General features: G+C 43.3%; 1 protein-coding gene across 4 annotated transcripts in view; it reads right to left on the bottom strand.

The window, feature by feature from the left end:
* The window catches only part of TMCC3 (transmembrane and coiled-coil domain family 3), a 229,053-nt gene that overhangs the window by 56,259 nt on the left and 160,727 nt on the right, over positions 1-12,067 (bottom strand). Inside the window, exons 1-2 of one of the 4 annotated variants that reach the window (XM_084617063.1) lie at positions 9,758-10,601; positions 9,307-9,516 (exon numbers count right to left, since the gene is read on the bottom strand). The exons of 2 other annotated variants lie outside the window; for them this stretch is intronic. In XM_084617063.1, the coding sequence (XP_084473189.1) occupies positions 9,307-9,516; positions 9,758-9,835 (288 nt within the window). In that variant the 5' untranslated portion in view covers positions 9,836-10,601. Of the gene's footprint in view, positions 1-9,306; positions 9,517-9,757; positions 10,602-12,067 lie in introns of those variants that run through there. One more of the 4 variants, XM_084617064.1, reaches the window with a different exon arrangement.

Raw genomic sequence — 12,067 nt, 5'->3', positions numbered from 1 at the left:
ATTAACAAATTTAGTTGAGCGTAAGCTTTCGTGAGCTACAGCTCACTTCATCGAATGCATTCAGTGGAAAATACAGTGAGGAGATTTATATACATAGAGAACATGAAACAATGGGTGTTCTCATTACAGTGTGTATGGTAACACCCATTGTTTCATGTTCTCTATGTATATAAATCTCCCCACTGTATTTTCCACTGAATGCATTCGATGAAGTGAGCTGTAGCTCACGAAAGCTTACGCTCAACTAAATTTGTTAATCTCCAAGGTGCCACAAGTACTCCTTTTCTTTTTATATATAGACTATGTTTTCATAATGTTGTTCGTATTCATTTAGGACCTGTTCCAAAGACCACTGAAGTAAATGAAGAGACCTCAAGTGATTTCAGTGCATATTGGACCAGGTCCTTAGTTATTTTTAATCAACTCAATAATATAAATAATACTTTGCACTCACACCTTTTTCCATCCAGAGATATCAAAAGACACATAAGCATTACGAACTCTACCGTACAAATGGCTAAGTAAAATCCAAAGGTCACTGACTTATTCAAGGCCATGCAGCCAGCCAGTGGAAGGATTTGGAATAGAAGAACCCAGGTTTCATGATTCAAAACTAGGTTTAGGAATAGATTTTTTTTTTTTAAAATACACTCATCCATGATAATCAAAATTTTACTAATAGGCAAAGAAAGAAAAATGGTGTTTTCAAAAGTATTAAAGTTTGATTTAAGGATATTCTGTATATTTTGACATATGAGGTTTAATTAACAACACTAATGGAAGTAACAAATTACTTTATCTGAACAAACCAAAAGCATCAATACTTTCATTCATTCTACCATATGATTCCCTCCAGTTACACTCTCCCTTCAACATCTCCCCAAACTGAGGTCAGGTCTGGATTGCAGCACATTTGCCTATTGTGTCAAGATGCTGAAACTTGATATCCAGCAGTGCCCATTTGATTTATACCCTGAACAGCAGTACAAATCAAGTCAACTTCCCTGTCTGCATCCCACCAGAGTAACTGTCCTTTTGCAAGGCTGCCAAATTAAGCAACCTTCTAAAAAGCTACCCAAACCAACTAAACCAAGAGAATCAAACCAAATAATTAAAACGTGTGTGTGTGTGTGTGTACACATATCTTTTTACTATGTTTAAAGTAGTTAACTTAGACCCTGATCCTGCAAACAATATGCACAGTAACAAGGATCCAGGAGGGGCATAGCAACAGGAACGAGTCATTACACTGTTTTGGCTAGAGCTGTGCAAAATTTTCTGGCACAGACCCAAAGCGAAGTTCACACACATCTACCCAGGTTCAAAAAAATTCTCAGTCAAAAATCCATTCAAACTTCGAAGAGAACTCTGGTCCCCTTTTCCATCTTGCATTCATCTATGTAGGAGCAATGGAGTGGGGGGGGGGGCAGGGAAGAGGGGAAACAGTGGCTTTTAACCCACCCCCAAAATATGTGTGGGCACAAAAATCTATTTGCACAGATCACGGGACTGGGGCATAAACTAGCAGTACACTGAGACACAGACAAACATTTTAAAATACATACTGACCTGTGTAACAATTTTTTCACCCTACCTTATTTCACTTGGTTTAGCAATTATTTAAAAAAAAAAAAATCTAACAGCAGCCATTATTATTTCAGCTGTATTTAATCTGGAAACTGAAAGGACAAAAAGAAATCAACTTTGTCACCTCCCTGCTGTTCAATATTGTTCTGCTGGAGTATTCAGTTAAAAATGTTTTGAAAGTCAGCAATTTAGAAAAAACTCTTCCATTACATTGTTGAAATATCCGTGTTTAGTTAGGAGCATCCTCTAAAACAAAAGGCATTGATTTTATCCTAGCTATCTTTTCTTTTTTTCCTGCAGTTTTAAATTTTCTTCTTCCGATTTCTAGCATCCTGGCAGTAGGCATCCCATCATTTTATGGTACCTCAGGATGGGGCACCCAAGTCTTCAGAGATGCTGTGAGGTAATGATAGCAATATCAGCTTTTAAGGAGATGTGAATAGTGTTCTGCCTCATCACGTTATCTTGAATTTTTTTCCCCTAATAGAGGAACATTTGTAAGGATGCTCAAGTAGTCTGGACACAAAATATTTTTGAGGGATTCTTTTACAATATTTTCATTAGAAATATCTTGATATTTAAAGGGACACTGTCAATAGACCATTTCATAAAATGTGCATACAAAGTACATAAAATATTTTTTCTGTGATGGTAACAAATGAGGATTTCTATTAAAATATAATATCCAGCACTCTGAAAATACACTTGTAAAAGAACTTGTGTATCTATTAACAACTTAGGCTATCAAACTTAACAGGTTAAAAGTGGTGGTTTCCTTTTCACCATATATGCAGTTTACTTTTGCACTGCACTTAGTGTGGGCAGGGGACCTACAATAGCCAGTTAAACTGATCATAAACAGAAAATGTACATTCTGCTTATGCTACTGTAGCATAAAGTTCCACTGAGGATTTTTGTTCAGATCCATTTCTCTACCTAAAATGCTGTAAATCCCCAAATCTGAACACCTGCATTTGTTTGAAAACCAGATCTGAACTTTGTAGCGAGACTGTCACTTGTTTGAAATAATTTTTAAAAGCAGACACTTGTCATTGATTTTTTAAAAAATATTCTTGAATCTCCAGTACCATCCTGCTATAATTTTTGTTAGCATTACACAGGGTATGAGGTGTCCTCAACGGTTTCTTAAAACATGGCTAAAATAATGCTAAGAAAAAAAAATGTGGGTTCAGCGTTAGTAAAGGCCTACAAACATACAACCCTTGGATACGCAGTAATGCTTTAAAATGTACACTAGTTAAGAATATGGGCAGTGAACATTCAAACATATAGAATTACCAGCTACCTTACAACACTTCACTCACCAGGTACTGGTACTAGTACTGTGGTAAATATCTACTAATTGTTTTAACACAGGTTTCAGCGTAGCAGCTGTGTTAGTCTGTTTCTGCAAAAAGAAAAGGAGTGCTTGTGGCACCTTAGAGACTAACCAATTTATTTGAGCATAAGCTTTCGTGAGCTACATGCATCTGATGAAGTGAGCTGTAGCTCATGAAAGCTTATGCTCAAATAAATTGGTTAGTCTCTAAGGTGCCACAAGTCCTCCTTTTGTTTTAACAGTGAACAACATTCACCCAGGCATAAACCTACTGAAACTAAATGGAGTTACACCAAGTATTAATTTCATTCCGATTGTGGTTACACACATTTCATAGCTGTCACATTACTTCACCCCACACCCCATTCCATCTTCACACCAGACATTATATTATTTCTGGTCCTATCTCCAAGCCAGGTACAGAAACTTAGTTCATTAGTTCCAGCAGCATTAGCTTGCATTTTTCCAAGCTGAATCTCATACAGTTGCATTTTCCCTGTGTTTCCAATCTCTTTAGGTCTCTTCAGGTTTCTCCTCCAACCCTCTTAGTGAATCCAAGGAAAGATATAACAGAAAAACAGGTTATCTAGAAGAAAAAGGTGATGACAGTGATTAGAGGCCACAAAAGACTTCCATATGAGGAGAGATTAAAAAGACTGAGCTGAGCTGGATGAAAGGGCTCATGAGGGAGGAATACAAACAGTGTGAATGATTGCAGCAAAGGTGGATCAAATGCTTTTTTTTTTTAACCTTTTCTAATAATGCAAAAAGAAGGGGACTAACTAGACTTAAGCAAGAAAAGGAATTTTTGTAACCACATGACATTTATACAAGTAATGAGAACATCCAGTTATATTAGACAGATTTACATTTTTATAAAAGGATAAACTCAAGTGTTTAATTTGTGATAGGGCTTGCCAGAGCTGAGCCCAGGCACCTCTAGGCTTGGCAGTTCATAGCCTCGGCACTTGTGGGCTTGCTGCATCAATTATCAATGTAAAAAAAAAAAAAATTGCTTGAGCCCCATCACCAAATTGCTTGAGCCTTGGCAAGTCTTTCATTACAAATTAAGCACTGGATAAAATCATTCATCAAAAATTACTGCCACTAATTGATGGGGATTAAGGGGGGTGAGGGGAGACTTCTCTTATGGGTAGGAAATACAGTAATTAGGATTTCCTGCACCTTCTTATGAAGCATCTGATACTGGTCAGCCAGACAGGGCATCTCACTATATGGACCACGGATGTGACTGAGTAGGGCAATCCCTATCTGGTTATGCTTTAAAAGTTTGTTTTTTTCCCAAAAAGGATGGTCTTGAAGCACATTGTCGAAGCAATGAGATCCTTGGTACTTCTTTGCCTGGCTTTTGTTAACTGCATTGTTCCAAAAGACTTCAGTTGTCTTAGTGGATTACAGATGGAGATGCAGTTGTTGATGTACCCCAGTCTTCACCAAGGCCTAGAAGTGGAGTAGGACCCACCCAGTGGAGCACGTGGAGCTCACAGTCAGGGATGACATACTCATAGCAGCTCTTCCTGTTGAGAAGGTGAGCTGCTGCATTCTGTGCAATTGGAATTTCTGCATCACTTCAACCTTCAACCCCAGAATTACAGTAATCCAGTATGGAAGCAACAAATGCATGGATTGCTTTGGCCAGATCCTCACTAGGGAGGATGGGTCAAAGTCTCCTAGCAAACAGAGTTTCTTGACAGGGATAGTAAATTCTGCAGGACCGTGAAGCTTTGCACCTCTTCGATGGATTAGGGAGGGAAATGCACCTTGAAAGGAGGAGAAACCAGTGGCCTAGCTAATTCTTCAAAACATTGCTTCTGCTTGACCAGCTGTTCTTCATTCAAGTGCTTTTAGGCAGTGGGATCTTTGTGATGGTGTTGACTATACAGAAAATGAGACACACACCCCCAGGTTGGTGTCATTGCTATTTAGCTGGCAGGCAAGCCAAGGAGGTCTGACTGCTTCTCTAAGTGGTCTCAGGGAGAAAATGAAATGGAGGAAGAGCCTCTGGCATGTTAACTACAGTGGAGTTTAAAAATTACTTTCCTTCCCTGAGATTCTACCATCTTGATATTCCCCTTAGAATCATAGAATATCAGGGTTGGAAGGGACCTCAGGTGGTCATCGAGTCCAACCCCCTGCTCAAAGCAGGACCAATCCCCAACTAAATCATCCCAGCCAGGGCTTTGTCAAGCCTGACCGTAAAAACCTCAAAGGAAGGAGATTCCACCACCTCCTTAGGTAACACATTCCAGTGTTTCACCACCCTGCTAGTGAAAAAGTTTTTCCTAATAGCCAACTTAAACCTTCCCCACTGCAACTTGAGACCTTTATTCCTTGTTCTGTCATCTGCTACCACTGAGAACAATCTAGATCCATCCTCTTTGGAACCCCCTTTCAGGTAGGGGAAAGCAGCTATCAAATCCCCCCTCATTCTTCTCTTCTGAAGACCAAACATCCCCAGTTCCCTCAGCCTCTCCTCATAAGTCATGTGTTCCAGTCCCCTAATCATTTTTGTTGCCCTCCGCTGGACTCTTTCCAATTTTTCCACATCCTTCTTGTAGTGTGGGACCCAAAACTGGACACAGTACTCCAGATGAGGCCTCACCAATGTCGAATAGAGGAGAACGATCACGTCCCTCGATCTGATGGCAATGCCCCTACTTATACAGCCCAAAATGCCATTGGCCTTCTTGGTAACAAGGGCACACTGTTGACTCATATCCAGCTTCTCATCCACTGTAACCCCTAGGTCCTTTTCCGCAGAACTGCTGCCTAGCCATTTGGTCTCTAGTCTGTAGCGGTGCATGGGGTTCTTCCATCCTAAGTGCAGGACTCTGCACTTGTCCTTGTTGAACCTCATCAGATTTCTTTTGGCCCAATCCTCTAATTTATCTAGGGCCCTCTGTATCCTATCCCTACCCTCCAGCATATCTACCTCTCCTCCCAGTTTAGTGTCATCTGCAAACTTGCTGAAGGTGCAATCCACACCATCCTCCAGATCATTAATGAAGATATTGAACAAAACCGGCCCGAGGACCGACCCTTGGGCCACTCCACTTGATACTGGCTGCCAACTAGACATGGAGCCATTGATCACTACCCGTTGAGCCCTTTCATAATGAATTGTTCTAACTTCTGTACAAACTGAATCTGCTGGGTTTTTTCCCCCTCCAGAACAGACAGCAGACTTTTTCCCTCTTAAAAATAGACTTCATTTTTCCTTCACCTTCTAATCTGAATTATCCTTAGTAGAGTTCAAGATGGATGTGGTGATGTGTAGCACTTGAAAAGTCTCAACACCTGATCTCCACAGGACTATGTTTAGTCAGTCCAGATTAAAACGTCCTGCACCATCATGCTCCTAGGTCCTCCTAATAAAAATCAGTCCTGACATCTCCTTCCCTCCTATCACCCCCTCCACCTACATACACCTAATTAATTAATTCCAGGCTCCCTAATTTTGTTTGCAGGGCTTCTGTAGGGCTGCTGCCATTCTGGACATGTAGGAAACCCTTGGCCTTCCACATGGGCTGCTCTCCTTCTCACTCCCATGCCCCACCAGGAAAAGCAGCAGCAGCATGCTTTGGGCAGCCCCCGTCTAGGCGGTGGCTGGGCTCCGGCGCTCCCTGGGCAGGAAAGCTACAGTTGGGATCTAAACTGCTTGACAAACCCTTTGTCTTCTGTGTTCTGGTTGCATTCCACCTCAGTCTCGTTGGGAGAAAGAGAAATCCTTGACTCCAAACCAAAGCAATAGCTACAATGGTGGCTAAGTGAGAAGGGCCTCAGTTCATCAGCGAAGGAGCAGTCCGAGGGAATGCAGCCATTCTGGAGTACTGCTGGACGTCAGTTTCTGCCTTGCCAGGAGCAACAGCAGCCTCGGTTGCTCTGCTCTTCCTTCCCACTCCCCTTCTCTTAAAAGGCGAAATGACCCTCCTTCACTGCAAAGCAGCAGCATGGCTTGCTGCTCTGCTTCCTGCCCACCCCAACCCCTCCAGCTAAAGGATAGAGTTTGAACTACTCTGCTCCTTCCCTTCCCAATTCTCAGGGAATGAGCCAGAACCTATCCAGCTCACTCATCAGGAAAAGCTACTTGTCCTAGGTAAGTGAAAGCGGAGTTTTTCCCAACCTCCAGCCACATGATGCATAAAACGATCCAGTTACACAAGAGACTCAGTTTTTTCCAACTCTTTTGATTTTATCACAAGTCTCTTTGTATTGGGCATTTTTCTTAAAGCCTCAGCTCCTAGAGTCATGTTATTAGATCAGTGTTTCAGCTTACATTAAAAAAATAAAAAAGTAAGTTTCTAGTCCTCATGGTTGCGGAGAAAAGCTTTAAAATGTGAACCCTGGTGTTTAAGGCATCAGAATGCAAATAAAAAGGACCCAACATTTTCTTAAAAAAAGAAATTTAATTATTTTTGAACACCTGGAGCTGGCAATACTGAAAATTGGCCCAGCTATTAAGTCAATCTGCTGGACTGAAGAGACTTCAGTTTAAATTCTCAAATAAATCAAGACACATCAAGAAGATAAAAAGTTTTCTTCTGTCATCATGCTAAGCGATATAGCATGTTTACCTTCCAGAAAGAGAAGAATTAGGAGGTATAAAACTAATTTGCTCAACGGTATACAAAGAAGTAGACATCAATATTGTTGGTTTATGTATAACGTGTGTCAAACGTATAGTGCAACGGCCAAGCTATGCGGATAGCATACCAACAGTAAAGGCCACAGTGAATGAGGTTACTTAATTTAAAACATTTCATTATGCAGAAACAATCTGAAGCACACTCTCTTCTGTCTAGCAGTGCCATTTAATGAGATGGGAGGGGTGGAAAGAAAGACCAGCATTCTATGTAGGGAAAGGAAGCAGTCTTCCTCCACAGATAAATAATCCAAGTACTTCAAGCTGTGAAGCTCATTTATTTTGAAGCACTAAATATCTTGTCTCAGTAGAAGAGAGAAAGCAGAACAGCTATTTTTGCCCACAGCCAGAGCCAGCAAGAGGAAATTACAATACCCTGAAGAGCAGCTTTGCTTTCTTTTCCTTAACCAGAGTCATAAATACAGAGAGGACTTCACCTGCTTAAACCAAACAGGTAGCTGGAGATTTGAAATTTGTACACAAACTAGCCAACCCATCAGTCCCATCCATAGTGTAGTCATACATGTAATTACACACACATATTATGATCATTAATATAACAGGTGCTTTTACATTCAGATATCATGCAGGCTATTAAAAAATAATTAAAAAAAAGTCACAAAATAATCAAAGACAAATCTAACCTGCCACTGCACCGTGAGAAAAACTGCCCCAATGAAATTGTACCTCACGGACACTACAGTATATAAATGTATTGCTCCAACCCTCTTAGAAGTAGTTTTAGCATGTAGGTTGCCAGGTGTCCCATTTTCAACTAAACACCAGGTCGAAAATGGACCCACCCCAGCCCAGTTAAAATGAGTGAGCGTGGGTGGGGGAGAACGAGCAAGGGAGGGAGGGGGGATGGAGTGAGCAGTAATAATTGCTCCCTGCTGCAGAAAAATCATTTGCTCTGCAGATCTTCCCTTTAAGGGAGATTTAAAACAAAAGAAGAGCCTTTGCTTGTATTACCTAAGGATTTCTGAGGGAGACATCCCAGGGGTGTCTAAGCACGAACAGTTAATATTCAAAGAATTAAACAGCTAGTTTTCTGTTCACTTTTTGTAGTTTTCCATTACTCTCAGCTTGAGCTAGTTTCTTTAGTGAATTTATCTTGATCTGCAGTTTCTACAGTCTGTCAACAGTCATTCATTTTCAGTTTCTGAGGCAACAGGGCAATGAAGCAACATTTGGGTTATAAACACTGAATGGGAAAGTTTATTAAAAGTTTTCCTTTAGGTTAAGAAAAATAACCATAGAAATAGCTATTTTGTGAGATTTACTTAAAATAGAGAACCTATGCTTTGGTCAGCAGGCTTTCTTTCAAAGGCACATCTGAATTCATGGCTCAGACTGACACTGCTTACACTATGACAGGTTTCAGAGTAACAGCCCTGTTAGTCTGTATTCACAAAAAGAAAAGGAGGACTTGTGGCACCTTAGAGACTAACCAATTTATTTGAGCATGAGCTTTCGTGAGCTACAGCTCACGAAAGCTTATGCTCAAATAAATTGGTTAGTCTCTAAGGTGCCACAAGTCCTCCTTTTCTTCTTACTGCTTACACTCTACACAGAAATGCAGAGGGGTTGTTACATGGTAGCTCCTCAGGCAGTCTCTCAACTTGTTGCCCTCACTTCAAAAAAAAACACAGTTGTCATCCCCACAACTGCTGCCGCTTGTAGTCATCAGGAGGAGCAAAAGAAGCTGTTTCGTTACCTTTAGACCGGAGCTAAGTGTCTCAAGCGCCGGCCATGAGTCCCTCATCCGTAGCGCTCCCACTAAGCTTTCGCAGCTACCACCACCTCCAGTGCAATCCAGTGCCACAGCTCGGAGGCCAGCGCAGCGCGCAGGGGAATGGAGCCGTGGGCCAGGTGTGCTCTCTGCCCAGGCGCCCAGTGGCTGCTTCGGGGCGAGAGGAGCTGAAACCTGAGATTACAGGGACAGTTTGGGTTTGGCTCCCAAGGCGACGGGCGCCTGTCAAGCCCCCAAGACAAACCGGTCTCTCGCACCTGAGCGGAACCCCAGCCATTTCCAGCCCAGATCCCCGGGGAGGCGACAGGGGCTCCTGCAACAAGCCCCTGGGGACGCTGCGACACGGAAGAGCCGAGAGCGGCAGTGGCGGGGGAGCAACTAGCCCCCGCGGGCTGCGCGGCGAGAGGGGAATTACCCGGGTCTTGGCGCGCTGGTGCCTCTCCGGGTCCGAGTAAGTCCTGTCCACAGCCAGGCCGGTGTCGCTTCCAGGCATGGTGCCCCCGCGCCCCTGTTCCCCTCGGGCCGCCCCAGAGCCAGCAGCGCCCCGCGGGAGCTGCGCCCGAGCACGGAGCCCGGCTTCGCCGTCCCGCCGCTTGTGCCTCCTCCCGCCCCGGCTGCGGCGCGGGCTGCCGCCGGGTGCGCGACCGGCGGGCACGCCCGGCAGCGGCGCCTCCTGCCCCCGCCCATAACCCCTTTAACCCTCCGGCGGCCGCGCCGCGCCCCTGCCTGGAGCGGCCGAGAGAGCTGGGGCCGCTCCCTGGGCAAACCAGTCCCGCCGCTCAGGGATTCCCTGCGCCAGGGCGATGGAGGCGGCGGCGGGGGCCGGGCGCTGCCGCGGGGAGAAAGACAGAGGCGCTTGGACGAAAGGAGAAAACAAAAGGGGCCCAAACCCCTGCTTTCTGGCGGGCTCGGGTAGCCCCGGGCAGCCCAAAGGCTCAGCCTGCAGGAGGCAGGGGCGAGGGCCCTTGATCTGCTCCCGCTTTCATTCGAGTCTCTCCGCACTGTCACTCAGCCGGCGAGGAGATCCCAACACTGCCCTGCCTTTGCCTTTCAAACCTTTTAAATCTGGGGTCATTGAGTGCTCCTGGGTGAGAGGCACTGGCTAGGCAGGACTTGTACTAGCTAAGCCACCCTCTCTCCTCGCCTCTCCCACCCAGGGCTAAGGGCTTGTCCGCGCTGAAAACGCTGCAGCACCACCACCACCATAGCGCTTCCGTGTAGACGTGACCTAGACCAGGCGTTCTCCCGACAATTTTTTTGGTGGCCTCACAGTGCGGCAATTTTTCCAAAAAACTTAATTAACTTCAGGAAAAACGAATAAATATGCACACATCCCTGTCCAAATCATTGTAATTTATGTATGTAGGGTGTGGTTTTTTTGCAGACTCAGTAATAACTACATACAGTTGTCCCTATTCTTTACTGGAGGGAAACAGAATAGAAACACAAATAAGGTGTTTCGCATGTTCTTGTCTTTTGTTGTTGTTTCTTTTGCTTTTTTGGTTTCTGGTTTTTGTTTGTATAGACTTGCTAGCTAGTAAGTCTGCTTCTGTGAAAAGTGATATTTGTATGTTTGTTAATATCACTATTCACAACAGACCAAACAGTAACAAGTCACAAGGACCAAATAATATTCACCCAAGACTTCTGAAGAAGGGATAGCTCAGTGGTTTGAGCATTGGCCTCCTAAACTCAGGATTATGAGTTCAGTCCTTGAGGGGGCCATTTAGGGATCTGGGGCAAAAATTGGGGATTGGTCCTGCTTTTTGAGCAGGGGGTTGGATTAGATGACATCCTGAGGTCCCTTCCAACCCTGATATTCTATGATTCTAAGGAAATCAAATATATAATTGCAGAACTAACCATGGTATGTAACCTATCACTTAACTCAGTCTCAGTACCAGATGACTGGTGGATAGCTAATGGGATGAATTTGCTGATGTTATGGGTCAACTGATGTTATGGTCATATGATTCTTTGAGCTAAAAAATATGAAATGAGAAGGAACTATGCCATATGACATTCACTTTCCATAAATCAGAGTTCTTATTCTGCCAGTGATGTGACTCTGCTCATATTTCCAGGAGATAATTTCAGTGGGAAATTCACTGTGTGTGGATTGAGAGCAGGATATGCCCAACACTGTCTCCATTTAAAAGGTCATGAACTATTTTTACCCAACATAGTTTCCCCCACAAAAAGGAAGATTAAGATGTTTATTTTCTATTTCTTCCATAAATCTCACTATTATCACTCATGTTGCTATTGTTTCCACACATTTCAGCCCCACAAGGTAGCAGAATGTTATCTGTGTAAATAAGAGCTCCAGAAACCTCTTAAAAAAGCAGTTATATGCTGAGAAGTGACTGTAACAAGGGTATAATAGGGTTCTTTGTTTCCTCTTGCAACAAATTTCAGGCCAGATTTGCTCACTTTATACATACAAATACAGGAAAAAGAACGGTTAGGTTCAAGGGAATCAAATAGCCCCAAAATTTCTGTGGGCCAAGTCCTCTTACATTCCCAGCTGAAAGTCTCTCCCTAGTGCTATTAAAGGGTGTTGACTTTTTCACCTTTTGTATTAACAAAAATACAATTTAATAGCTAGCAAGAAACAGAATTAAGCAAACGAGTGAGAAAAAATCTGATTATCAGTGCTCTTCTGTACTTTGAACAATTTCATTAAAGACTACTTGATCTCCTGTCTACACCCTGTGTTTGTAAC

This window comes from Lepidochelys olivacea (assembly GCF_965140295.1).
Source record: "Lepidochelys olivacea isolate rLepOli2 genome assembly, chromosome: 1".
Classification (NCBI taxonomy): domain Eukaryota; kingdom Metazoa; phylum Chordata; order Testudines; family Cheloniidae; genus Lepidochelys; species Lepidochelys olivacea.
This window is presented reverse-complemented; position numbering and strand designations above follow the sequence as displayed.